Source organism: Leucoraja erinacea, chromosome 15 (genome assembly GCF_028641065.1).
Source record: "Leucoraja erinacea ecotype New England chromosome 15, Leri_hhj_1, whole genome shotgun sequence".
Classification (NCBI taxonomy): Eukaryota; Metazoa; Chordata; class Chondrichthyes; order Rajiformes; family Rajidae; genus Leucoraja; species Leucoraja erinaceus.
In genome coordinates this window covers 33,900,782-33,928,524 of record NC_073391.1, presented here as the reverse complement: position 1 = coordinate 33,928,524, position 27,743 = coordinate 33,900,782, and the positions used below count along the sequence as shown (strand labels likewise).

The following is a 27,743-nucleotide window of genomic DNA, read 5'->3' as shown; positions in this document are numbered from 1 at the left end:
CCGCTGCGCCACCGTGCCGCCCAGCGCTCTGTGTCGAGTCTACACTTTGTGTGGATGGTGCTGGTAAGAAAGTAATCTCTTGCATTCTTGTGTTGCAGGAAGCTGTGGGATCAAAAGATGAAAAATCCCAAAGCCAGGTAGGAAAACAGCGTTACTCTGGGCAATTCATCAATCATTGCCCCACAGAGACCGCGCTGACGTCTGCCCCTGTCCTCCCCCTGACCCTCGCACACACTGAGCTCATTTAGCAGTCTCACTTTTATTGAGGCTATAAAGTAGTCAGCAGCTTTGTATTAGCTGAGATGTAAATAGGTGGGGGACGGGAGAGGGAGAGTGAAAGCAGTACTTCACATGCACCTCCTGCAACCCTGTGCTCCCGATGAGGCCTCCATCACTTCAGAACAGTCTCGATCCAAAACGTCACCTATTCCTTTCCTCCAGAGATGCTGCCTGACCCCTGACCCGCTGAGTTACTCCGGCTTTTTGTGTCTGTTTCCAGCACACAACTGTAGTTTCGCCGAACACTTGCGCTCAGTTTCCCTTTGCCTACGCGATCTCCTGGTTGCCAAACAATTTAGCTCCCCTTCCCATTCCCACTCCCACACTGACCTTTCTGTCCTGGGCCTCCTCCACTGTCAGAGTGAGGCCACACGCAAACTGGACGAAAGGCACCTCGTATTTGACTTGGGCAGTTTACACCCCAGCGGCGTGAACATTGATTTCTCCAATTTCAAGTAACCCCTGCATCTCCTCCCTTCTCTTCTCCCTGACCCTAGTCGTCATGCTCATGTCATCCACATATCCCTTCATTATCGCCTCTTCCACAGCCCATAATAGTCTCCACTTTTCCATTGGTCACCGGTGCCGGCTCTGATTTGTCCTGAACATTTTCATATCTCTAGTTTCCCTCTCCCATGACCCTCAGTCTGAAGAAGGGTTTTGACCCGAAACGTCACCAATTCCTTTTCTCCAGAAATGCTGCCTGACCCGCTGAGTTACTCCAGCATTTTGTGTCTATCTTTAGTTTAGTTTATTGCCACATGTGCCGAGGTACAGTGAAAAGTTTTTGTTGCGTGCTATCCAGACAGTGGAAAGACTGTATATGATTACCTGAACCAACACAAAACTAGGCGACTGATTCATTGTATACTAGCACTCATTGCGTACAGCTTCTCTCTGTATCTCTGTAGCACGCCACAATAAATAGGCCAACCAACCAACCAACCAACCAAGACCTACCTGGTCTCCTGGTTGCTGACCATTTTCACTCCCCTTCCCATTCCCACACTGACCTTTCTGTCCTGAGCCTCCTCCACTGTCAGAGTGAGGCTACAACTGGAGGAAAGGCACCCCGTATTCCGCTTAGGCAGCTTACACCCCAGCGGTATGAACGTTGAGTATAGAGAAAAGGAACTGCAGATGCTGGTTTACACAAAAAAAAGGACACAGAGCACTGGAGTAACTCAGCAGGTCAAGCAGCATCTCTGGAGAACATGGACAGGTGACGTGGAACATTGAATTCTTCAATTTAAAACACCACGCACACATTGCCCCATCATCTATCACCCCCCCCCCCCCCACCCCACCCGTTACCCTGCTCCTTCCCCCTCCTCCGTACACTCATCTCCCGCCCTCCTTCTACCCATATCCCCCCCCCCCCTCCGGCTTTACAGTTCACTTCTCTCCTTATCTGACAGACATTTCCACCACCAGCCTTTGTCACTTGGTCCACCCATCTGCCAATGGCCCCCCTCACCCGTATCCACCTACAGTGAGAAGCTTTTGCATGCTGTCCAAACAGATCAGATATACTATCCATTGACACAGTCAGTTCAATAGGTAGAGCAAAGGGGAAGGTACAGAGTGCGGAATATAGTTCTCAGCATTGTAGCGCATCAGTTCCAGAGACAAAGACCAATGTCCACAATGGGATAGAGGTGAATTGGACATATGCTGAATTCTTAACTTCCCCTCCAGGCTATATTCGGCCACGAGGAAGCGGAGTTTCTGGGTGCACCAGGTCGGCTGCTCGGGTACCGAGCCTCACATGTCAGAGTGCCGGTTGCGTGTATCTGCCGGGAAGAAGGTCCACCCATGTGAGAGGGGTATGCACGCCATCGTCAGCTGTGTGGCGGGACCCGCCTTCTCCCAGGGCACCGGCTCTCGCTTCCGGAAGGCCTACCGTGCCGAGGTGAGGCTCCTGCACCTGGCCTCTCCCTTGAGTCGGGTTGGGTAGAGTCGGGTTGGGTAGAGTCGGGTTGGGTAGAGTCGGGTTGGGAAGAGTCAGGTTGGGTTGGTTGAGTTGGGTTGAGTTGGGTTGGGTTGGGTTGGGTCAGGTTGGGTTGTGTTGGGTTGGGTAGAGTTGGGTTGGGTTGGGTCGGGTTGAGTTTCATTGAGTTGGGTTGAGTTGGGTTGAGTTGGGTTGGATTGGGTTGGGTTGGGTTGGGTTGAGTTGGGTTGAGTTGGGTTGAGTTGAGTTGGGTTGGGTTGGGTTGGGTTGGGTTGGGTTGGGTTGGGTTGGGTTGGGTTGGGTTGAGTTGGGTTGGATTGGATTGGGTTGGGTTGGGTTGGGTTGAGTTGGGTTGGGTTGGGTTGTGTTGATCCGATCTTCATGATGCTTATACTCTGGCGTGCGGCGTGTGTTTCCACAGCAACCACTGGTGAGGCTGAAGGGGGGAGCGCAGATTGGCGAGGGAAGGGTGGAGGTGCTGAAGAACGGCAAATGGGGCACAGTGTGTGACGACCGCTGGAACCTGCTATCGGCCAGTGTGGTGTGCCGGGAGCTCGGCTACGGCAGTGCTAGGGAGGCTCTGGCTGGTGCACGACTCGGACAAGGTCAGTGAAGCATGGCGATGGGGGGGGGAGGGAGAATAGGGCTGAGAAAGCAGCCCCTACCACCACCCTGCACCACCCTGCACCACCTCCCTCCGCCACCTCCCTCTTCCAACTGCCCTCCACCTCCTCTTCCTCTCTCTCATCAGGCAAGTGCTACAGAAGTGTGAAAACACACACCACCCTTCCATTGACTCCATCTACACTTCACGCTGCCTCGGCAAGGCCACCAGCATAATCAAGGACCACTCTCCCTCTTCTCCCCTCTCCCATCAGAAATGCTACAGGTGTTCCTGGGTGACACGGTGGCGCAGCGGTAGAGTTGTTGGCTCATGGCGTCAGAGACCCGGGTTAGACTCTGACTGTCTGTACGGAGTTTGCACGTTCTCCCTGTGACCGCGTGGGTTTTCGTCAGATGCTCCAGTTTCCTCTCGTGCTCTAAAGACGTGCAGGTTTGTAGGTTAATTGGCTTTGGTAAAATTAGTTAAATTATCCCTAGTGTGTGGGATAGTGCTAGTGTACGGGGTGATCATTGGTCGGCGCGGACTCGATGGGCCGAAGGGCCTATTTCTGCGCCGTATCTCTAAAGTGTAAATGTGGGCCGAACTCGGGCCAATGGGACTAGCTTGCATGGGGTATCTTGTCTAGGTGTGGACACACACGTTGGGCTTGTTTCCACGTAGCACGAGTCTACGACTGTGACCTTCCGCGCATCTTCACCACACCCGATGCAAGGAGTCGGCTCCAGTTTATTTCCAAGGCTAATGACGGGTTGGGAGAGCTGAGAATAGCCTCCGCTTTGTGGTGGGAGATTGGGGATAATGGTGGCTTTCAATGGGTTGGGAGTGCAATCCCCCTCGGCAGCACCAGGATACTTCCCTTCAGAGTCTCTTGCCCAGAGTCGGGGAATCGAGGACCAGAGGATATACATTTAAGGTGAAGGGGAAAAGATTCAATAGGAATCTGAGGGGTGACTTTTTCACACAAAGGGCTGTGGGTGTATGGAACGAGCTACCCTGAGGAGATAGTTGAGGCAGGGACTATCCTAAAGTTTAAGGAACAGTTAGACAGGTACAAGGATAAGACAGGTTTGGAGGGATATGGGACAAACACAGGCAGGTGGGACAGAGAGGAAACATCTCTAGAGAACATGGATAGGTGATGTTTGGGGTTGGTCTCAAGACGGATACATGGATAGGACAGGTTTAGAGAGATATGGGCCAAACGCAGGCAGGTGGGACTAGTGTAGCTAGGACATGTTGGCCGGTGTGGGTATGTTGAGCCGAAGGGCCTGTTTCCACGCTGTATGACTCTATAACGTGGTAAGACAAAGAGCAAGAATGGGAGGTGGCCCTTTGGCCCATCGAGGTGTTCCCTGCCACCGAGCGAGGACAGGATTGATGTCAGGGAGGGATCGCATTGAAACCGACCGAATAGTGAAAGCCGGGATAGAGTGGATGTGGAGAGTATGTTTCCTTTAGGGATAGAACATGGAAACAGGCCCATCAGCCCACCACCCACAGGCCCTTCGGCCCACCAGCCAAATGCTGGCCTTGGATACCTAGATCAAAGTATTGGATACGGTCAAATGATCTTCTTATCGAGTCCACATCACAAGATTAGAAATTGTTCAGCCTGAGCTAAACCCCCTTCTCAGCATCTGCATCCAATGTGCTTCTGGTGGTGGAAAGATGGGTGGAAACAGGGTCGCGACGTGATCTCTCTTTCCTTAACCCCGGTCAAATGATAAACTTGTCCTTTCCCACAAGATGCTACAGTTCGTGTCCTCACGCACATTCTTTAGACGTTAGAGATACGCCAGGGAATCAGGCCATTCGGCCCATCGAGTCCACACCGACCATCGATCACCCGTTCACACCAGTTCTATGTTATCCCACTTTCTCATCCACTTGGGGCAATTTACAGAGGGCCAATTAACCTACAATCCATCACGTCTGTGGGAGAAAACCGGAGCACCCAGAAGAAACCCACGCTGTCACGGGGAGAACTTGACCACGTGGGTTTGTGCGGCACAGTGGCGCAGCGCTAGAGCTGCTGCCTCTCAGCGCCAGAGACCCGAGTTTGATCCTGACTACGGTGCTGTCTGTATGTAGTTTGTAGGCTCTCCCTGTGGTTGCGTGGGTTTTCTCCGGGTGCTTCAGTTTCCTCCCACATCCCAACAACATGCGGGTTTGCAGGTTAAATGGGCCTGTGTACATTGCCTCCTAGTGTGTAGGGCGTGGATGAGAAAATGGGATGATGTAGAACTAGTGTGAATGGGTGATCGAAGGTTGGCACGGACTTGGTGGGCCGAAGGGCCTGTTTCCATGCTGTATCTCTAAACTAAACTAACACACAGGCCAGGTCGGGATCGAACCCGGGTGTCTGGTGCTGTGAGGCAGCGGCACTACCCGCTGCACCGCCATGCTTCCCCTCTCTGCGTGGCTTACCGTTGAGTTAGGGAGAGCATCTCAGAGAGTTCCTCCTCTCGTTTAGCCTCACTGTCTCTCCACGAATCCCTCCAACAGTTCAGAATTTGGGAATATATCTTCACAGCTGAGAGCTGTAATCTGTTCTGGCTTTAATTAGAACCTTTCACAAATAAGGGGTTGTCTGTGTACTTACATTTAACATTTGTTTATTGGACAGCATTCCTTCAAAAGCATAATTGCTGTGATAATGTTCAGTATTGCCAAGGTTACACGCCTGTCAGTGTACACTCACTGTCGGGGTATCTGCTCACAGGCATTGTTTATCTGGATACAGCTGCTGTACTGCAGATAAATTCATTCGTTACAGGAGCATAATTAAGCCATTCAGCCCATCAAGTCTACTCCGCCATTCAATCATGGCTGATCTATCTTTCCCTCTCAACCCCATTCCCTTGCCTTCTCCCCATGACCCCTGACACCTGTACTAATAAAAAATCTGCAATCCTTACAAATACTCCACAGCCATCAGCGACAATGAATTCCACAGATTCACCACCCCCTCAGGCTAAAGAAATCTCCTCGTCTTTCTAAAGGTGGGTCCTTTTTATTTTAAGGCTGTGGCCTGTGGTCCTAGACTCTCCCACTGGTGAAAACATCTTCTCCACATCCACTCTAACCAGGCCTTTCATGATTCGGTACATTCCAATGCCCGTGCTATTAAGAGAAATTGTGCAGGCCAGGACTTTATTCCTTAGAGCGCAGGAGGATGAGGGGTGATCTTACAGAGGTGTATAAGGTCATGAGGGGAATAGATCGGGTCAATGCACAGAGTCTGTTCCCGGGGTACGGGAATCTATTCCTCTCATGATTTTCAACACCTCTCGAAGATCACCCCTCATCCTCCTGCACTCCACGGATTATCTCCCAGCCTGCCCGACCCCTCTCTATAGCCCAGCCCCTCGAGTTCTAGCACCAATTCAATGCTTCTCAAGGGATGACGAGGGAGGGGCAGTAAATGCTGGCCTTGCCGGCAGTGATCACTGACTCAGACGTGTGACCCAAGGGATAAAAGCTTGCTCAATAATCAGTCGCTCCTAATGTTTAGAAAACCTGGCTCCATGCATTCTCAGCCGGGACACAAGGTATTTTACAAAACAGTGCTTGGCGGCTGGCACGTGGAATTGTTTTGATCTTTCATTCATCTCGCAGTCAGCCTTGCAACTGAATTAATCCTAAACCAGACGACAGTTTTAGAGAGAACATCCATCCCTCCCACGCTCGGCCCCGGCTTAATAGGTAGAGTACAATAGGTGGAGCAAAGGGGAAGATACAGAGTGCAGAATACAGTTCTCAGCATTGTAGTGCACCAGATATACAAACAAAGTCCAATATCCACCATGGGGTGGAGGTGAATCGGACAGTTCCTTCGCTTACGGAAGGCTGTTCAGAGTTTAGAAGGATGAGGATCCCCCTCGTCCTTCTAAACTCCAGTGAATACAAGCCTAGTCTTTTCAATCTTTCCTCATATGACAGTCCTGCCGCCATCCCAGGGATCAATCTCGTGAACCTACACTGCACTGCCTCAATCACAAGGATGTCCTTCCTCAAATGAAATGACACAAGAGCGTGGCCAGGGCAGTGTGAGTCTTTAATGATGCTGGTTGTCATCTTGAGGCAGCGTCTCGTGTAGATCCCTTGGATGGAGGGGAGGTCAGTGCCCGTGATAGACCGGGCAGTGTCCACCACTCTCTGTGGTCTCCTTCGTTCCTGGGCGTTTTCAGTTCCTAAATTTGCTGAAAAGTGGCAGAAGGGCATGTTGTGCGTTTTGTGTGACATTGGCAACAGTCTCTGGGAGTTGGTTATCGGGCTGAAACATTGACTCAAGAACAGCAGCAGGGGAGGGGAGGGGAGGGGAGAGAGTGATATTCACTCTGCTCTCCATAAATTTTTTTGGAAGAAACATTGGAAGTATTGGGAGCAGTTTACTAGAGTCTGGGGAAGCACTAATTAAAACCCCACCGCAACACTACTGCCAGTTATTCCACATTAATCAACTCAAACAAAGGCTCCTGATGAGCTCGTCTGAAGTGAGCGTCAGGAGACAAAACATTTGTCGCCGTCCTGGTGTGGGAATAATATTAACATCAAGCATCGCACATTGGGGTAACTCAGTCTGGCTCCCCAATGACTAATTATTCCTGGAACCACAGACCTTGGATACTTCATCATCTTTATTCCTGAACATTTGCTTCTCCTCTCCTATCTCACACTCTCTCCCTCCCTCCCTATCCCACTCTCCCTCTCTCTCTCACCCGCGTGCTGTCCCCCCTCATACCTGCCCTCTCCCTCTCCCCCTCTCTCACACACATTCTCCCCCTCTCTCTAAAAACCTCTCCCACCCTTCCTCACACATGCTCTCCCCCTCTCCCGCTCGCTCTCCGCCTCTCACCCTTTCCCGCTCGCTCTCTCCCCCTCTCCCGCTCGCTCTCCCCCTCTCCCACTCGCTCTCCCCCTCCCCCCCTATCCCACTCCCAACCCCCCTCTCTCTCACACACACTCTCCCACACACTCTCTCTCCCTCTCTCTCCCTCTAAATACTCCCCTCTCTCAATATATATCATTCTCTCTCTCTCTCTCTCTCTCACACACGCACACACACACACACACACACACACACACGCGCACACACACACGCACACAGTCGCACACACGCCCCCGCACACACGCACGCACACGCACACACTCCCGCACACGCACACACGCACACACACGCACACATGCACACACACACACACGCACGCACGCACGCACACGCACACTCACACACACGCACACACACACACGCACACTCTCTTCTACCTCCCCCTCACTCATTCTCTATCTCTCTCACTCCTCACCCGACATCTAGTTAGTCGAAAGACTATACATGTTTACAATGAGCCGTCCGCAGTGTACAGATACAGAATAAAGGGAATAACGTTTAGTGCAGATAAAGTCCAGTATAAAGTCAGGGAATTGTTGCAGCTTTATAGGACTTTGATTAGGGCATTTCTGGTTGCCCCGTTACAGGAGGGATATGGAGGCTCTGGAGAGGGTGCAGAAGAAGGGTCTCGACCTGAAAACGTCACCCATTCCTTCTCTCCAGAGATGCTGCCTGTCCCGCTGTATAACTCCAGCTTTTTGTGTCGATCTTACCAGAATGATGCCCGGATTACGGGGTATTGGCTACAGGGAGAATTTGGGCAGACTTGAATTGTTTTCTCTGGAATCCCTGATGGAAATATATATAATTATGAGAGCATAGACAGTCAGAAACCTTTCTCCCAGATCGAAGCATCAAAGACAAAAGGGCACAGCTTTAACATGAGAGGGGCAAAGTTTAAAGGAGATGTGCAGGGCAAGTGTTTATACACAGAGGGTGGGTAGTGGTGCCTGGAATGCGCTGCCAGAGGGTGGCGATGGAGGCAGATACCACGGTGGCGTTTAAGAGGATTTTGGATAGTACATGGGATGAATGGGAGGGATAGGGATTCTGTGCAGGCAGGTAAGAGTTGGATATGGCATCATGTTGGGCATGGAAATTGTGGGCCGAAGGGCCTGTTCCTGCGCTGTACTGTTCCTTGTTCTCTCTGTTGCCCTCCCGGCTTGCCCCGTTGCCCAGGGTGGTTCTGGTCTCTTTGGGTGTGTGTGGGCAGTTTGGGACTGAGCTGTGTATGTTTGCCAGGCATGGGGCCTATCCACATGAACAAGGTGGCGTGCGTGGGCTTCGAGCGCTCCCTCACCGACTGCAGCTTCCACGAGGCCAGAGGCAGCTGCCGGCACGAGGAGGATGCGGCCGTCCGCTGTAACCTGCCGCGCACCGGGGTCCACAGCAAGGTAGAGTCGTCACGTATCCTGGGGGCGGGGGCAGTCGGGGCATGGACTGGGGGGGGGGGATGTGTGTGTGTGTGTGTGTGTGTGTATATGGATTTGTGTATATATATATGTGTGTGTGTGTGTGTGTCTATATACGTGTGTGTGTGTGTGTGTGTATGTGTGTGTGTGTATATGTGTGTGAGTGTTTGTGTGTCTATATACGTGTGGGTGTGTGTGTATGTGTGTTTGTGTATATGTGTGTGAGTGTTTGTGTGTGTCTGTCTGTGTGTGTGTGTGCGTGTGTCTGTGTTCAAGAGTGTGTGTGTGTGCACATGTGACTGTATGTGATTCTGTGTGTTTATGTGTGACTGTGTATGTGTGATTGTGTGTGATTCTATGTGTGTATGATTCTGTGTTTGTGCGTGTAGATGCGTGTTTGTGCGTGTGCATGTGCATGTACACGTGTATGACTGCGTGTTTGCTGGGCCTGGGATGCTCCAGCCCTCTTTACGGTCGATGTAGATGCCCCGCGGGCCCCGCGCTGGTTTATCTGTCCCCACTCACCGCCCACCGTGGACACTGACCGCTGGGAACCGGAGACAGGAGGATGGAGATCAGACAGACGGCTGATCAAGGTGGAGGGTTAGAGTGAGGGCCGGAGGTGATGTGAGAGGCGGTGCGGGGATTTGAACCGCTATCACCATGCTGACCTGCCGTTTCTGTGGTTTGCCGGCACAGATCCGGCTGCGGGGAGGTCGCGTGCCGACGGAGGGCCGGGTGGAGGTCCTGGTGGAGGTGAACGGCCAGCGGCAGTGGGGCACCGTGTGCAGTGCCGGCTGGAAGCTGACCGAGGCCATGGTGGTGTGTCGGCAACTGGGCCTGGGCTTTGCTGAGCACGCCATGCAGGTAGGACATCCCCTCGACCCCCGACCCCTCAGCCCGACCCCTCACCCCTCACCCCGACCCCCTCCCCTGACCACTCACCCCTCACCCCCCCGACCCCTCACCCCTGACCCCTCTCTCCCCCTCACCCTGCAACCCCTCACCCACCGACCCCTCACTTCAAGGGCATTGGAAGAACATTTGCATCAATCTGTCTGCCGATCCAATCGAGATCTCCCTCCTGCCCCTTCCTAATCAATCATACTGCAGAGAAACAGGCCATTCAGCCCATGTTACCCATGCCAACCGGGACTGTGGACTCCCCTCCCTACCCAATTCACAACGCTGAAACAGCCCTTAAACCCAACTCATCCATGCCGACCAACATGCCCCATCTACCTGCCTGCATTTGGCCCATATCTCTGTAAACCTACCCTATCCATGTACCTGAGCAACTGTCTTTAAATGTTCTTATAGTACCTGCCTCAACTACCTGCTCTGGCAGCTCGTTCTAAACACCTACTACCCTTTGTATAAAAAAAAAATGTTACTCCTCGGGTTCTTACTAAATCTTTCCCCCCTCACCTTAAACGTATGTCCTCTAGCTCTTGATTCCCTTACTCTGGGTATGGAATCAAGGGTGTTTACCTGATCTATTTCTTTCATGACTTTGTGCAAAGCATAATGCACCTAATGTATATCCATGTTCCTATCTAAAAGCCTCTTAAACCCCACCGTGACATTCGGATAGTCATCATTGGGATCATTCTTGTAAACCCCCTCTGGACCCTCTCCAGTTCCACCACGTCCTGCCTCGGATATGGGGCCCAAAACTGCTCACATTCATCCAAATGTGGGCTGACTGGCGCCTTATAAAGCTTTGGCAATACATCCTTTTTGCATTTCCAGCCTTCTTGAGATAAATGCTGGCATTGCATTTTGCCTTTGTATCTGGCCATTTGCATGTTACCCCTCTCTCTCTCACTCTCCACGACCACCTTGCCCCATCCCCGCACCATACATATACATTCTGCACCCTCGTTGCAGTCCAGGGTTGATCCCGTCTGTGGGAGGTGACGGGATCTTCTGTTGTTCACCCTGTAGGAGACGTGGTTCTGGCAGAGCAACACGACGCTGGAGGAGGTGGTCCTGAGCGGGGTGGCCTGCTCTGGGACCGAGCTCTCCGTCCTGGAATGTTCGCACAACGTCGGCCGAGTGGAGTGTCCGAAAGGGGGGGCGAGGTTCGCCGCCGGAGTCACCTGCACCGAGTGTGAGTGTCGGGACGTGTGGGGGTCGCAGGGTGGGCGGAGGGGAGGGCATCAACCTCAATATCTCTAGTCTCCCTCTCCCCTGACACTCTCAGCCTGAAGAAGGCTCTCAACCCGAAACGTCACCCATTCCTTCTCTCCAGAGATGCTGCCTGTCCTGCTGAGTTACTCCAGCATTTTGTGTCTATCTTCAGTATAATTTAATTGAGGCATTCGCATGGTTTAATTTTGGTTTAGAGATACAGCGTAGAAACAGACCCTTTGGCCCACCGAGTCCTTGCCGACCAGCGATCCCCACACGCTAGATCTATCTTACACACAAGGAGTAACTCACAAATTTACCAAAGCCAATTAACCTACAAACCTGTGTTTAAGAAGGAATTGCAGATGCTGGAGAATCGAAGGTTACACAAAAAAGCTGGAGAAACTCAGCGGGTGCAGCAGCATGTATGGAGCGAAGGAAATAGGCAACGTTTCGGGCCGAAAGAAGGGTTTCGGGTCTGAAGAAAGGTTTCGACCCGAAACATTGCCTATTTCCTTCGCTCCATAGATACTGCTGCACCCGCTGAGTTTCTCCAGCTTTTTTGTGTAACCTACAAACCTGTACGTCTTCAGTGTAAATAAGTAAGTTTATTGGCCAAGTTTTCACATACAAGGAATTTGCCTTGGTGCTCCGCTCATAAGTAACAACATGACATACAGTGACAGTTACGAATGACTCAGAAAACACTAAAAATTAATAATAATAAAACATTAATGATAAAACACCATTGATCAAGCATGTGGTGGGAAACTGGAGAAAACCCATGTGGTCACAGGGAGAACGTACAAACTCCGCACAAACAGCACCCATAGTCAGGATTGAACCCGGGTCTCTGAAAGAAACAAAGTGCTGGAGTAACACAGCGGATCAGGCAGCATCTCTGGAGAAAACGGATAGGTGACGTGATCTATCCATATTCTCCAGAGATGCTGCCTGAGCCGCTGTGTTACTCCAGCACTGTCTGTCTCAGGATCTAGTCAGTTCAGCTGAGGGCAGTGAATAATATGGACATCAGTGTCACACTGCCAGCGTATGGGCAAGGTTTAGATTAACAGGATTATGCAACTTTTATTGGCAGAGTTTGTTTAGTGGCTGTAGCAAGTCTGGTGAACGATTACAGATGGTTTATTGGCCACCTGTCATAAGTTTAAAAATTATTTATTGGTTCATTCCTTGCCCAGATAGTTGGAGGGGGACAACTCACGCTGGTTATGTTGATCGCTGATGGAGTCATTGAGTGATATAGTGTGGAAACAGGCCCTTCGTCCCAACTTGCCCACACCGGCCAACACATCCCAGCTACACTAATCCCACCTGCCTGCGTTGGTCCATATCCCTCCAAACCTGTCCTATCCATGTACCTGTCTAATTGTTTCTTAAATGTTGGGGTAGTCCCTGCCTCAACTACCTCCTCTGGCAGCTTGTTCCATCCATCCAACACCCTTTGCGTGAAAACGTTACCCCTTTTAAATCTGTTCCCCTTCACCTTGAACCTATGTAGTTGGCAGGATATTCATGTGGAGTGTGAAGAGAATGGATCCAACACGTCATCTGTCCATTCCCTCTGCAGATGCTGCCTGACCCGCTGAGTCTTTCAGTTCAGTCTAGTATGGAGATACAGCGCAGAAACGAGCCCTTCTGTGATGTTTCGGGTCGGGACCCTTCTTCAGACATTTTAATCGAGGGGAAGAGAGGAGGGGAGGGGGGGGGGGGGGGGGATAGCGTTTGGCAAGTGATATTAGACCCATTAAGCCACTTCAACTCATCCTATCACAAACATTCCCTTTGTTCTACGCATCCCTTCCCTGTTACTGAAAAGAAACAGACCCCTCGCTTCAGACGAAGATAAACGGTTTCTCTTTCTGAGGAATGCATCGCTGATATTTTCCAGCATTTTCTGTTTTTGTTTCCGATTTTATTTTAGATTCCATCTCTTGTTCAGTGCTCAGCTCCCTGCTCCCTGTTAGTGTGGTGCCCCATCAGTTAGCTGACTCCCAAATAATTGGGGAGGTCTCCAAGTGTAGAACTCTTTGGAAAGCGGGAGATTCAACAGCGCTGTCATATGTACCAGCAATGCACCAATGAAATTGTTACTTGCTGCAGTTTTACAGGCCCATTAATACAATGACACATAGATAAATATATAATAATCACCATTACAATAAATTAATGGCAGTAATACTAGGTAACCATAACAGTGCACAACTGAAATCCGTAGTGCAACTAAAGACACAGTCTATAGAAGATCATAGTTGCTGAAGTCAGTGTTGTGCAGTGTTCAAGAGCTTGATGCTTGCTGGGAAGAAGCTGTTCCTGAACCATTAGGTCACGGGACCTGTACTTTGTTCCCGATGGTAGCAGTGAGTTGAGAGCGTGGCCAGGGTGGTGTGGGTCTCTGATGTTGTCTGCCTTATTGAGGCAGCGCCTCCTGTAGATCCCTTCGATGGTGATGGAACGGGCAGTGTCCACCACTGCCTCTGTAGTCACCTATGAGTTGCTGAACCAGGCGGTGACGCAAGCAGTCAGTGTGCTCCCTAATGTACACCTGTAGAGGTTGAATAGAGTGTGAAGATGAGTCATGAACATGAAAACTATCCATGTCCTCCAGAGATGTTGCCTAACCTGCTGAGTTCCTCCAGCACTTTGTGTGTTTTTTTTTGATCGAGTATTCATTGACATGTTGAATTTCCTCAATCTTCTGAGGACATAGAGGCGTTGGTGAGGAGAGAAGTTGGTGGGACAGGGAGGAGATAGAGCTTTGTGCAGAGATAAGGTCCATGTATAGGAAGCATAGATGGGCATCTTGGTCGGTATATGTGGGTTGGGTTGTATGACTCCATGATACTCTATGATTCTGACAATCATAGGCCTTTGATCTAAACCATTGTTCTAAGGCCACAAGGGGAATGATACATGGGTTAGTTGGGCCGAAGGGCCTGTTTCTATGCTGTATGACTGCGTGATTATGATAAGCGGTGACCTAACTGACCTCTCGTTGACCTTGCCAGCGACCCCTGACCTGGTGTTGGATGCCCAGCTTGCCCAGGAGTCAGCGTACCTGGAGGACCGGCCCCTACACATGCTGTACTGTGCCCACGAGGAGGGATGCCTGGCCAAGTCGGCGGACGCCATGAGCTGGCCGTACGGACACCGGAGGCTCCTGCGCTTCTCCTCGCAGATCCACAACATCGGACGCACCGACTTCCGGCCCAGGGCGGGACGGCACGCCTGGGTCTGGCACAGCTGCCACGCGTAAGCTCCTGCGCCCCCCCCCCCCCACGAGGCCACTCCATCACCGGCCCCTTCCCTGCCAACCTTTCATGTTTCATGGGTGGCACAGTGGCGCAGCGGGTAGAGTTGCTGCCTCACAGCGCCAGAGACCCGGGTTCGATCCTGACCGTGGGTGCTGTCTGTACGGAGTTTGTACGTCCTCCCTGTGACCGCGTGGGTTTTCTCTGGATGCTCCGGTTTCCTCCCACACTCACAAGATGTGCAGGCTCGTAGGTTAATTAGCTCGATATACTTGTAAATTGCCCCGAATGTGTGTGGAATAGTGTAGGTGTACGGGGTGATCCCTGGTCGGCATGGACTCGGTGGGCCGATGGGACTGTTTCCACGCTGTGTCTCTAAACTGAACTAAACCACTGACCAATTCTGGCGGATGGGGACGGGCTTCACACTTCCCCCTCACAACGAATCACGCTCTGGCGATTACCCCACGTGGACCGTTTCAACGCGTCCTATCACAAGCACTCTTTAGATGTTAGAGACACCAGCACCATCCTACACACTAGGGTCAATTAACAATTTTTACCACAGCCAAATAGCCGACAAAGCTGCACGACTTTGGAGTGTGGGAGGAAATCATTGCACCCGAAGAAAACCCACGCGGTCACAGGGCGGAACGTACGGCACTCGTGGTCAGGATCGAACCCGGGTCCTGACGCTGTGAGGCAGCAACTCTACCGCTGCGCCACCGTGCCGCCCCTCATTCCCTTTGATCTACACATGTCTTCTCAGCCACAGAAAACCTACACATTACCAACATCTGATTGGTCATTCAACAATTCACTGCCTGGGTGACATTCCATTGGTCAGCTCTGGACATTTCTTTGGCCAATTAAACCACAATTCATTGGCCTGAGGCCAACTCGCCGGCCAGTTATGGACATTCCATTGGCTGGTTAAACATTTCGATGGCCAGATAACAATATTTAAGTGACTCAGTCCCATTATATCGGTCAGTAAACATTTTATTGGTTGGGTGATGTTGGTCAACATTTCATTGGCGGTTAATATTTGATTGGCTAGTAAATATTTCATTTTCCAGTTAACGACATTTCATTGGCCAGTTAACATGTCGTGAGCTGGTAAACAAGTCGTTGGTTTATTAACGTCTTTATTGGCCTTTTCATTGTTTTGTAAAATGTTTGCTGGTAGCAGTCAGAACATTTACGATTTTGTTTCTATTCAAACGCATGGTTGGAATCTTGACCAGGTAGAAAACAGGAATAACAGGATCCCCAGGAGTGGGGTCCAGGTCGGGACCTAATCCACAGGTTAGGGGGGTTTATATAGAGAATAACAGATTCCTGAGTGTGTGTTACATTGAGATCTAATCCATGGGTTTTATTCTTCACCGACCAAGATGCCCCATCTATGTTGGTCCCATTTGCCACGGCTGACCCAGATCCCTCTAAATCTTTCCTATCCATGTAGCTGTCATTTAACTGTGCATTCACCCTATCTATTTCCCTCATGACCACCTCTATGAGATCATCCCTCATCCGCTTGTGCTCGAAGGAATAAAGTCCTAGCCTGCCCAACCTCTCCCTGTAGCTCAGGCCCCCGAGTCATGGCAACGCCCTTGTAGGTCTTCTCTGCAGTCTTTCCAGCTGACTGACATCTTTCCTGTAGTAATTACCCAGGGACACACACTCCGCCACGCAGTTCGATAACTCTCCAACAACAGAACTTCTTTAGGAAAAATTGACAATGGCAATTCTGAGAAGCGAGTTGATTGCATGCTCCCTGGCTGTGAACAATGTTGCTTGTGGGAGCCATTATCCAAGGCTGGGCCCAGGCCAGTCACTGCTCTTTGCCAAGTACATTCCATTCCACATCACGTCACTGCCTGCACGCCTTCACAAAGGGAAAATCCTGGATTCCTGCAACGTCTTAAGAGTCACAGAGTTGCACAGCACTGAAACATGCCCAACTGGCCAACATGCTCCATCTAAGTTCATGGTATCGGAGCAGAATTTGGCCATTTGGCCCATCGCATCTACTCCACCATCCAATTATGGCTGATCTATCTTTCCCTCTCAACCTCATTCTCCTGCCTTCTCACCTAGAACCCTTTACACCCTTAAGCCCCAGAGTTACTCACGAATTCTCCCGAGTTTTCCCCTTGATTCAAATTTGGAGAATGTCCATAGCAAGTCCGTAGGGGTCCGTAGATATATCGTAGCGGCTCGTCATGGCAGCCGTAGGTACTCGGGGCATCAGGTAAGTTGGGACGTTTTCAGCATTTTTCAGCATTTCCACGTTGTGAAAAATGTCCACAATTAAAAAAAATAGCCCCGAGTAAAAAAAAATAGCCCAACAAGGAGTAAAATAAATAGCCCCGAGTACCTACGGCCGGCTATTACCATAATTCTCCGAGTTGAATCTAGGAGAATTCGTGAGTAAGTTGGGAAAGTGGGACAGGGACTTTACTAATCAAGAATCTGTCTAATCTCTGACTTAAAAATACCCAATGACTTGGCCTCCACACCCTTCTGTGGCAATTAATTCCACAGATTCAACACCCTCTGAATAAAGAAATTCCTCCTCATCTCCTTTCTAAAAGTACATACTTTTATTCCGTGGCTATGACCTCTGGTCCTAGACTCTTCCAATAGTGAAAACATCCTCTCCCCATCCACTCTATCCAGGCTTTTCACTATTTGGTTTCAATGAGGTCTCACCTCATTCTTCTAAACTCCAGAGAGTACAGGCCCAGATCAATGTATGTTAACCCAATCATTCCTGGTATCATCCGTGTAAACCGCTGGATCCTCTCCAATGCCAGCACATCCTCTTCAGGTATGGGGCCCAAAACTGCTCACAATAGGTCAGTGGCCGTGATGGACCGGGCAGTGTCCACTGCTCTCTTAGCCTCCTTCATTCCTGCGTTTGCGTTGGAGTTGCCGTGAACCAGATACAAGATACGTGAATTGTCAAACCCCTTGAGGTCCAAACGAAATGTGGTTTCTACTGCAGTACATTACAAACTGTACACAACATAATTTACATAAACATCCATCACATCATTTTGGAAGGGCCAAAAACACTTATCTCTCTCCAGATCCCCCCCCACTCTGAGAAGAAGCTGAAACTTGGCTGGCGATGGCGTTGTCCCGCGGAAGCCACGCCGGGTTTCGCACACCTGGTCTTGTTTGGAGCCCCCGGCGTGCGCTCGCAGAGTCCCGAGGCCATTCCAAGCCTCGCGGGAGTGGTGCTGTAAAGGCCCCGCTCCAGGAGCTCTTCGACCACGTGTACCGAGATCTCCCTCCAGGGACCCGCGGCTGTGTACCTGCCGTTGACCAGTAGCAGCAGCAGCAGCGCTCCTCCACCGCTCCCACCCGCTCCAGAAGCCAGCCCCCGCGACGGCAATACAGAGTCCCCGGCTTTTCCTGTTGGAGCCGCTCCTCGTTGCACAACGAAAACGACGAAAAAATCGGGTCTCCAGTGCAGGGGAGAGATTTAAAAAGATAAACAAAAATAACAAAAATACATTAAAACACAGACAAAAAATAATAAACCGCGGACAGGTGCAAGGCCCAGCTACCAGACTCCAGGCAAAAGCCAGTGTGGTGCCGAAGGTACTCTGATGAGTTTTATAGATAGAAGCTGAAACTTGTTCAAGTTTGAACCGTTTTCGTTAGTTTTTTGTTGTACCGGATTTTATTGTGTAGTGACCATCAATTCATACATGATTACAATCGAGCCATCCCAGCGTACAGATACATGCCGGGAATAACTTGAAACTGTCCTTGTTCTCTGATGAGATGTTGACCCTGCCCTGTTGATTTGATAACAGCCATTTGACTTGTTCGCAGAAGCCTGGCCTGTTGATTTACATTTGCTGCAGAAGTCGGCCGGTCACCGTGTGTGCTCTCCACTGTAATCCCGAGAGCACACATTTCCTGTGGTGTAGCTGAACTGTGGGACTGGGCCAGGGAGTGAGGGCCGTGGAGGCAGGTTGTGCTGCCAGTAAACATGGGTTGAATAAGCTACGGCCGGCTGAGTGTTTGGAATACTTCCCCCGTGAGAAATTTCTAGGAACAGGCGGAGTTTTCCTGCCAGATATTAATTCCCAATAGACTGTACATCAGCATTCTAGTAACTTTATGCCTTCAACTTGACAACTAGGAGCACACTCCCCCCTCACTCCCCCTCACTCCCCCAGCACCTCCTGCAACTGCTGCTCTTTGAGAAGTCTCTTAAAAATTCTTCAAACTACCATCATGCCCACTGTGCAGATATCCTTGTGAGACCAACTCCGGGTAGGAGGCAGAGAGAGAAGGGGGTGGCTGATCCCATTAGATGACGGCTTGGGGACCGACTGAAGCAGCTTTGGGATAAAGACACGGCAGGCTGTGAGGCAACTGGTTATTGGTCTGGAAAACGGCCCGTCACGGCCTGGCAACTCCTTACAACACATAACATAGAACATGGTACAATGAACATAGAACATACAACATAGTACATGGAGAACATAGTACATAGAACATAGAATATAGTGCACATAGCACAAAACAACACAGAATATAATATAGTACATATTATGTAGTGCATATTATGTAGTGCATAGATCAAAGTGCAAATACGTTCATAACTTATAGGAGCAGAATTAAGCCATTCGATCCATCAAGTCTACTCCACCATTCAATCATGCCTGATCTATCTTTCCCTCTCAACCCCATTCTCCTGACCTCCCCGTATCCTTTGACACCCATACTAATCAAGAACCTGTCAATCTCCGCCTTAAAACTACCCAATGATGTGGCCTCCACGGCCGTTTGTGGCAATGAATTCCACAGATTCACCGCCATCTGGCTAAAGAAATTCCTCCTCGTCCACTTTCTAAAGGTACGTCCTTTTATTCTGAGGCTGTGCTGCTCCCTGGTCCTAGACTCTCCCACTAGTGGAAACATCCTCTTCACATCCAAGTGAACATAAAACATAGTGCAAATAACATAGAACAGTACAAAGAGGAACAGGCCCTTCGGCCCACAATGTCTGTGCTAACCGTGATGTTGAGAGCAGGGTTGGTCTTGCCTCGGTGCAGTGGAAGCCACGTTGTATCGCATTTGTTTGTCCACCTTCGCCATGCTCATCCCCGCGGCGTTCCTGTCTCCACAGTCACTACCACAGCATGGAGGTGTTCACTCACTACGACCTCCTGACCCTCAACGGGAGCAAGGTGGCCGAGGGTCACAAAGCCAGCTTCTGCCTGGAGGACTCGGATTGTGAGAGAGGTAGGTTTGGATTGGGGGAGCTGGGGGGGGGGGGGGTGGCGAGACTGGTGTGGGGGGAGGTGACCGGAGAGAGGATAGGGTTGAGGCAGAGAGAGGGGGGAGGGGGGAGGAGCAAGCGGATGTGGCAGATCTGATGAACAATCGGTGGGAGAACAGGTGATGGAAAGGGGATGAGGGTCCACTGGTGTAACCACCAGTCAGAGTGCGTGTCTCCATTAGCCATGGACATGGGAACAGCTGGCGCAGCGGTAGAGTTGCTGCCACACAGCGCGAGACCCGGGTTTGACCTGGACCACAGGTGCTGTCTGTACGGAGTTTGCACGTTCTCCCTGTGACCGCGTAGTTTTTCTCCATGTGCTCCAGTTTCCTCCCACGCTCCAAAGACGTGCAGGTTTGTAGGTTAATTGGCTTTGTAAATTGTAAATTGTCCCTAGTGTGTGGGATAGTGCTAGTGTCCGGGGTGATCGCTGGTCGGCGCGGATTCGATGGGTCGAAGGGCCTGTTTCCACCCTGTAGCTCTAAAGCTTGCACGGTGCACAATGACCTCATCAGATTCCAATCTACCCAACTCGTATTGTGATGTAAGGATTCCAACCCATATGTTCGCGTTCATAAACGGTTGGAGCAGAATAAGGCCATTCGGCCCATCAAGTCTACAGCACCAGCAATCGTGGCTGATCTATCTTTCCCTCTCAACACCATTCTCCTGCCTTCTCCCCATAACCCTGACACCCGTACTAATCAGGAATCTATTAATCTCCAACTTAAAAACACCCAATAACTTGGTCTCTGCCGCGTCTGTGGCAATGAATTGCAGGTATACCACCCTCTCACAAATAAATTCCTCCTCATCTTCTCTCTAAAGGTACATCTTTTTATCCCAAGGCTATATAGACAATAGATGATAGGTGCAGTAGGTAGGCCATTCGGCCTTTCGAGCCAGCACCGCCATTCAATGTGATCATGGCTGATCATCCCCAATCAGTACCCTGTTCCTGCCTTCTCCCCATATCCCCTGACTGCGCTATCTTTAAGAGCCCTATCTAGCTCTCTCTTGAAAGTGGCCTCTGGTCCTAGACTCTCGCACTCTAACCAGACCTTTCACTATTCACTGTTCCAATGAGGCCCCCTGCATTCTTCTAAACTCCAGTCAGTACAGGCCCAGTGCCATCAAACACTCATCATATGTTAACCCAATCATCACTGACATAATTCTCCTAATCCTCCTCTGGACCCTCTCCAACGCCAGCACATAATTCCTCAGATATGGGGCCCAAAAACTGCTCACAATATTCCCAATGCGGTCTGACTGGTGCCTTAAAGAGCCTGCGCATTACATCCCTGTTTTTATAATCTAGTCCTCTTGGAAGGAAATTGCATTCACTGTCCTTACTACCGATATGTGAACCCCCCCCACCCCCCCTCATGTTATGACGTCTTTGGAAAAGAATAACATTGGAAAAAGTGGAGTGGCTGTAACCACGGCAATGGTTGACTGGGTGTCTGTGGAGGGTTGTGGTTTCCTCTGCTCTTAAAGCCGATCCCAGATGTGCCCTGGGAACAAGGGACTGCCTGTGGGAGGGGGGCCCGTCAGTGGGAAAGCGTTGATGTTAGACTGTCGGGGCATCTCCGGGAGACACACACAGCCTGGGACAGTCTGGCGGTGTGGAGGCTGCTTCCTGCACAGACAGCGGAAACCAGGAGATCAACCCAGCCCGATCCCAGACCGTGCAACCCGACCGTCTCCAACAACAAGCAGAGCTTCCCAGCAGCCCACACATTCCTCTGCATGGCCCGGCCCGCTCAGTGGGAATGTCCCTGTTTTATCTCTCAGCTCACCGTGACATCGTGGCCATAAATCTCGTTAAGTAGCAGAACGCTCCTTATTCAGGCAAGAGTGCAGGGAAGATTCTTGAGGATGTTGCCAGGACTCGAGGGCCTGAGTGACAGGGAGAGGTTGGGCAGACTAGGACACATCCTTGGGAGTGCAGGAGACTGACAATAGACAATAGGTGCAGGAGTAGGCCATTCGACCCTTCGAGCCAGCACCGCCATTCAATGTGATCATGAGGGGTGATCTTATAGAGGTGTAGAAGATCATGAGAGGAGTGGACTGGATGAATGCACAGTGTCCTTTACCGAGTATAGAACGAGTGCTGAGAACATTCTTTATGTTTGTCTTTCCGCTGACTGGTTAGCACGCAACAAAAATATTTGCTCTGTACCTCGGTAGGCGTGACAATAAATAAACTACTGACTTCTGAGTTTTTTTTACTCCAACATCTGTAGTCTCTTGCGCCTCTAAACAGAACCTGCTGGGGTTACTGCCCATCAAAACCTCCACACCCTTGCCTGTGTTCACCTCCAACCTGCCAGGCTTAATCCAGCTTTCTTCCCCCTTCCCCACAATCACTTAAGCACCACCTATCCCAAGAAAGATTTCACAATCTTGACCTACAAGTAATTTGCCTGGAGTTTTATTGATTGTGACAGGGATGTTATCACTTTGTAGAGAATATCCAGAGCCACAGACATGAATTTGCTGTGTGCGTGCACCGTAATCAGTTACCATCTACAGTAAACCCTCTCAATAATGGACCTTTATACAGCGGGCACAAGATGCTGGAGTAACTCTGCGATTCAGGCAGCATCTGTGGAGAGGAGCAATTGGTGACGTTTCGGGTCGAAGCGGCAATGGGTGACGTTTCAGTCTGAAGAAGGGTGTCAACCCCGAAACGTCACCCATTCCTGCTCTCCACAGATGCTGCCTGACCCGCTGAGCCAGTCCAGCACTGTTTTTTGTAGAGTGTAGTTTAGTTTATTACTGTCAGGTGTACCAAGGTACAGTGAAAAGGTTTTGTTCGGGTGCCATCCACTCATAGACTACACATGATCATGATCAAGCTGTCCATAGTGCACAGATAAAGGATATATTTAGTGCAATATAAAGTTTGACTTAAGACAGTTCAAACATCTCCAATGAGGTAGACGGGAGGTCAGGACCACTCTCTTGTTGGTGATCGAATGGTTTAGTTGTTTGATAACAGCTGGGAAGAAACTGTCCGTGAATCTGGAGGTGGGCGTTTTCACACTTCTGTACCTCTTGCCTGATGGGAGAAGGGAGAAGAGGGAGTGACTGGAATGAGACTGGTCCTTGATTGTGGTGCTGGCCAACCAAGGCAACGTGAGGTGTAGATGGAGTCAATGGAAGGGAGTTTGGTTTGTGTGATGGCCTGGGCTGCGTCCACAATTCTCTGCAATTTCTTGTGATCTTGGGTGGAGCTGTTGCCAAACCCTTATTCTGAAACTGTGGCCCCTGGTTCTGGACTCCCGCAACATCGAGGGCATGTTTCCTGCATCTAGCGTGTCCAATTTCTTAATTATTTTATATGTTTCTATAAGATGACCTCTCATCCTTCTATATTCCAGTGAACACAAGCCCAGTCGCTCCATTCTTTCATCATAAGACAGTCCCGCCACCCCAGGAATTAACCTTGTGAACCTACGCTGCACTCCCTCAATAGCAAGAATGTCCTTCCTTAAATTAGGAGACCAAAACTGCACAAAATACTCCAGGTGTGGTCTCCCTAGGGCTCTGATTAACTACAGAAGGACCTCTTTGCTCCTATATTCGATTCCTCTTGTTATAAAGGCCAACATGCCATTCGATTTCTTCACTGCCTGCTGTACCCGCATGCTTACTTTCATAGACTGATGTACAAGGACCCCCAGATCCCATTGTAGTTCCCCTTTTCCCAACTTGACGCCATAGGGAGTCAGCCACTGTGTATATCGTAGTGACTCAACAACCTCAATGGTTCAATGTGGCTTTTCTTGTCACATGTGTGATGTGCAATCGAACAGTGAAATTATTTTTTTACAAACTGTCCAGTAAAGTGTTGCCACACCAAAGCACATCCCGGATTAGCAGTGTACAGAAACAGTCCACTGATCACGCACGCACGCACGCATGAAGCGCCACGTTTTTGCCCCATTTACAAAGTCCAGCCCGTGCTCTAGTTGTTGTGAGCGGTGCCTGATCCAGGTGAACCCCAGGCTGCTGCGGGGCCTCCAGCCATCGCCTTCCTTGGACTCCACGTCCCTCTCCTTGCCCTGGATCTGGGATGTCCTTTGATTGAAGCGATGAACGGGTGCTAACCACACACTCTCCCTCTTCGCCCACCCGCAGGGATTTACAAAGAGTACGCTTGCGCCAACTTTGGAGACCAAGGCATCAGTGTGGGTTGCTGGGACCTGTACCGGCATGATATAGACTGCCAGTGGATAGATATCACAGATGTTAAACCAGGAAACTATGTCTTCCAGGTTAGTAACCCTGTCTATCGCCCATTATCAATCGCCCAGTCTGTACTCAACATTGTACTTGTTGTTATGGAGTCATATAGCGTGGGAACAGGCCCTTCAGCCCAAGTTAAGAGTCAAGAGAGTCAAAGGTCAAGTCAAGAGTCAAGAGTCAATTTAATTGTCATTTGGACCCCTTGAGGTCCAAACGAAATGCCGTTTCTGCAGCCATACATTACAAACAAATAGACCCCAGACACAACACAATTTACATTTTACATAAACATCCATCACATTGCTGTGATGGAAGGCCAAAAAAAACGGATGGCAACGGATGGCATAAGGGATGGCACGATGGCGCAGAGGTAGAATTGCTGTCTTCCAGTGTTCGATCCTGACTATGGGTGCTGTCTGTATCGAGTTCGTAAATTTTTCCTGTGACCGCATGGCTTTTCTCCGGGGGCTCCTGTTTCCTCCCACACTCCTAAGGTGTACAGGTTTGTAGGTTAATTGACCAGTAAAGATTGTAAATTGTCCCTAGTGTGTAGGATAGTGTTAGTGCACGGGGATCGATGATCGGTCTGGACCCGGTGGGCCGAAGGGCCTGTTTCCATGTTGTATCTCTAAACTAAACACAGAACTTGCCTGCGTTGACCAACATGCCCAATCTACACTAGTCCTACCTGCCCGTATTTGACCCATATCCCTGTAAATCTTTCCTATCCATGTACCTGTCCAAATATCTCTTAAATGTTATGTCTCAACCACCTCCTCTGGCAGCTCGTTCCATACAACCACCATCCTTTGAGTAAAAAAAAGTTACCCCTCAGGTTCGTATTAAATCATTCCCCCCCCCCCCCCCACCTCCCACCTTAAAATTATGTCCACTGGTTCTCTATTCCCCTACTCTGGGCAAGAGCATTTACAGAGAAACATAGAAAATGGGTGCCGGAGTAGGCCATTCGGCACTTCAAACCAGCACTGCCATTGAATATGATCGTGGCTGATCATCCAAAATCAGTACCTCGTTCCGGCTTTTTTCCCCATATCCCTTGATTCCCTTAGCCCTGAGAGTTAAATCTAACTCTCTTGAAAACCCAATCTATTCCTCAAGTTACCCTTAACTACAGCAATGGTGCTGCGGGTACAGCCACTGCCTTACAGCAGCAGGGGCCCGGGTTTGATCCTGACCTTGGGCGATATCTGTGTGTGGCGTTTGCACGTTTTCCATGTGCCCCTATGTGTTTGAACAAAGAATTTCATCGCACCCTGGTCTATATAATAATAGATTCATCGCTTACATTTTTCAAACGGGACATTGGCCGACTTCTCTATCATTGGAGATGGATGATGCCTGAATGTTCCACCAGCCGCTGGCTCACAGCGCCAGAGACCCGGGTTCGATCCTGACCACGGGTGCTGTCAGTACGGAGTTTGCACGTTCTCCCTGTGAACTGGCGGGTTTTCTCCGGGTGCTCCAGTTTCCTCCCACATGACAAAGACGTGCAGGTTTGTAGGTTAATTGCCGTCTATAACATTGTAAATGGTCCCTGGTGTGTGTCGGATAGTGCTGGTGTACACGGGGTGATTCAGCGCTGTATCTCTAAACTAAACATCTGAATTCTCACCTCTCTCTCCTGCTTCAGGTGCATATTAACCCCAACAATGAAGTGGCGGAGTCTGACTTCTCCAACAACATGATGAAGTGCCGGTGTAGGTACGACGGCTTCCGCATCTGGATGTACGGATGTCACTTAGGTACGCATCTCTCCCAGCGACCGGGACCGGGGTAACTGCACCACCTCACAGTGTATCGGCACTGTGGCACAGCGGTAGAGCTGCTGCCTTATAGAAACTCAAAGCCTTGGCTTGCAATAAACTTCTGTACCTCTTACCTGATGGCAGAGGGGAGAAGGGGGAGTGACTGGGGTGAGGCTGGTCCTTGATTATGCTGCTGGACTTACCAATAGAGTCAATGGAAGGGAGGTTGGCTTGTCTGATGGTCTGGGCTGCGTCCACAATTCTCTGCAATTTCTTGGGTCCAATATATTGGGTCCATCTTTAAAATACTCGTAGTGAAAATGTTGTTTTGAAGCAAATATCTATTTAAACTCTTCTCTAACAAATATAGACCAGAGCTGGTTGCAAAGTAAAATTGGATTGAACAATTTAGTTTAGATTAGTTCTTAATTCTCACCTGTCGCAACTGTACAAGCACATTAAACATAAAAGCAGACAGATAAAAGTATAAAGTGATCAGTGGTTCGAGGTGAAGCCGACTGTGATAGTACGGACTGGAATAGGCAGTGGGACTGAGGTGCATGGTAGTCTGGTTATGAGTGAGATTGGATGCGTGTGTTCCTGGCAGTCCTGGGCATTTGGGGATGTATGTCCGATCTCCTGCCCTCTGTTAGTGTGGGAATGGCTCTCAACATCTCTGATGTCGATAGACACAAAAAGCTGGAGTATCTCAGCAGGTTTGGCAGCATCTCTGGAGAAAAGGAATAGGTGACGTTTTGGATTGAGACCTTTCATGAGGCTGCCAGCACCTGCACATGTCTGATGTTGGTCTCTGATGTCCTGGCCTCTGTTCGTGAGGGAAGCTTCCCGATGTCACGGGGTGATCTCCAGTTCTCTAACGCCTCTGTCTCTTCTCTCAGGGGACGCCTTCAGCACTGCTATCGAGGACCAGTTTGAGCATCAGGCTGCCCTGGCCGGCAACATCTCCTAGCCGAGCGATGGCCCTCGGTGGGGATACCACGCACTACCTCCGACCTCCTGCCCAACCCCCGTCTCTGCCTCGTCCCACCGTGCTACACCCGCCACTCCCGTGGACAGCGAGGAGGGAGGCTGGCGGCGGCGGCTGACTGCCGCCCGTTTATCCATTCCAAACTCGTGGTCGCCTGGGGCGGTGGATGGGAATCTGGGCTGGGATGAGGCGGGTTGGGATGGGATGAGATGGGGATGAGGTGGAATGAGATGGGGTGGGAAGGAATGAGGAGGGATGGGATGGGATAGGGGTGAAACTAGAACTTTGGGTTTGGAATACATTAAAGACGACTGTTGACATGTTCATCTCACCCAACGGAATCAGAGGCTTGTAACATCCCACAGTCAAATTTAGCATCACTATACCCTTCACACATGTTCCTGAATCCCCAATACCCACAATATCCTCACCCAGGCCCCCAGTATCCCACAATTCCATACCTCTTCCTGCTACCCCAATACCCAGTGCTCATAATGCCCTCGCCCAGTTCGCACCCCCCCCCCCCCCCCCAAGTGCTAATTTAAAAACCCCCACCCACCCTGTGTTTGTGTTTTTTTTTTCATATTATAAATAATCGGTCCGTATTGGGTCTAAGACCTCCTTTACCTGCACATTTAATTATTTGAGGATAGACAGAAATGCTGGAGAAACTCAGCGGGTGAGACAGCATCTATGGAGCGAAGGAAATAGGCAACGTTTCCGGTCGAAACCCTTCTTCAGACATTATTTGAATTATTTGAGGATATTTTTTAAAAAGATCTATAAATATATATGTACATAAATATAAAATATTATACAAAAGCGAATGTGTGTGTGTGTGTTGTGTTTGAATCT

At 50.1% G+C, this 27,743-nt stretch overlaps 1 protein-coding gene across 1 annotated transcript in view; it reads left to right on the top strand.

The window, feature by feature from the left end:
* LOC129704169 (lysyl oxidase homolog 4-like) overlaps positions 1–27,391 on the top strand; it is a 57,025-nt gene extending 29,634 nt beyond the window's left edge. Inside the window, exons 5-15 of the mRNA XM_055647096.1 lie at positions 99–137; positions 1,978–2,191; positions 2,652–2,835; positions 8,989–9,140; positions 9,858–10,025; positions 11,106–11,271; positions 14,321–14,564; positions 19,722–19,837; positions 24,027–24,163; positions 25,786–25,897; positions 26,800–27,391. Coding sequence (XP_055503071.1) covers positions 99–137; positions 1,978–2,191; positions 2,652–2,835; positions 8,989–9,140; positions 9,858–10,025; positions 11,106–11,271; positions 14,321–14,564; positions 19,722–19,837; positions 24,027–24,163; positions 25,786–25,897; positions 26,800–26,870 — 1,603 coding nt within the window. The 3' untranslated portion in view covers positions 26,871–27,391. The remainder of the gene's footprint in view (positions 1–98; positions 138–1,977; positions 2,192–2,651; positions 2,836–8,988; positions 9,141–9,857; positions 10,026–11,105; positions 11,272–14,320; positions 14,565–19,721; positions 19,838–24,026; positions 24,164–25,785; positions 25,898–26,799) is intronic.
* Positions 27,392–27,743: the final 352 nt, after the last annotated feature.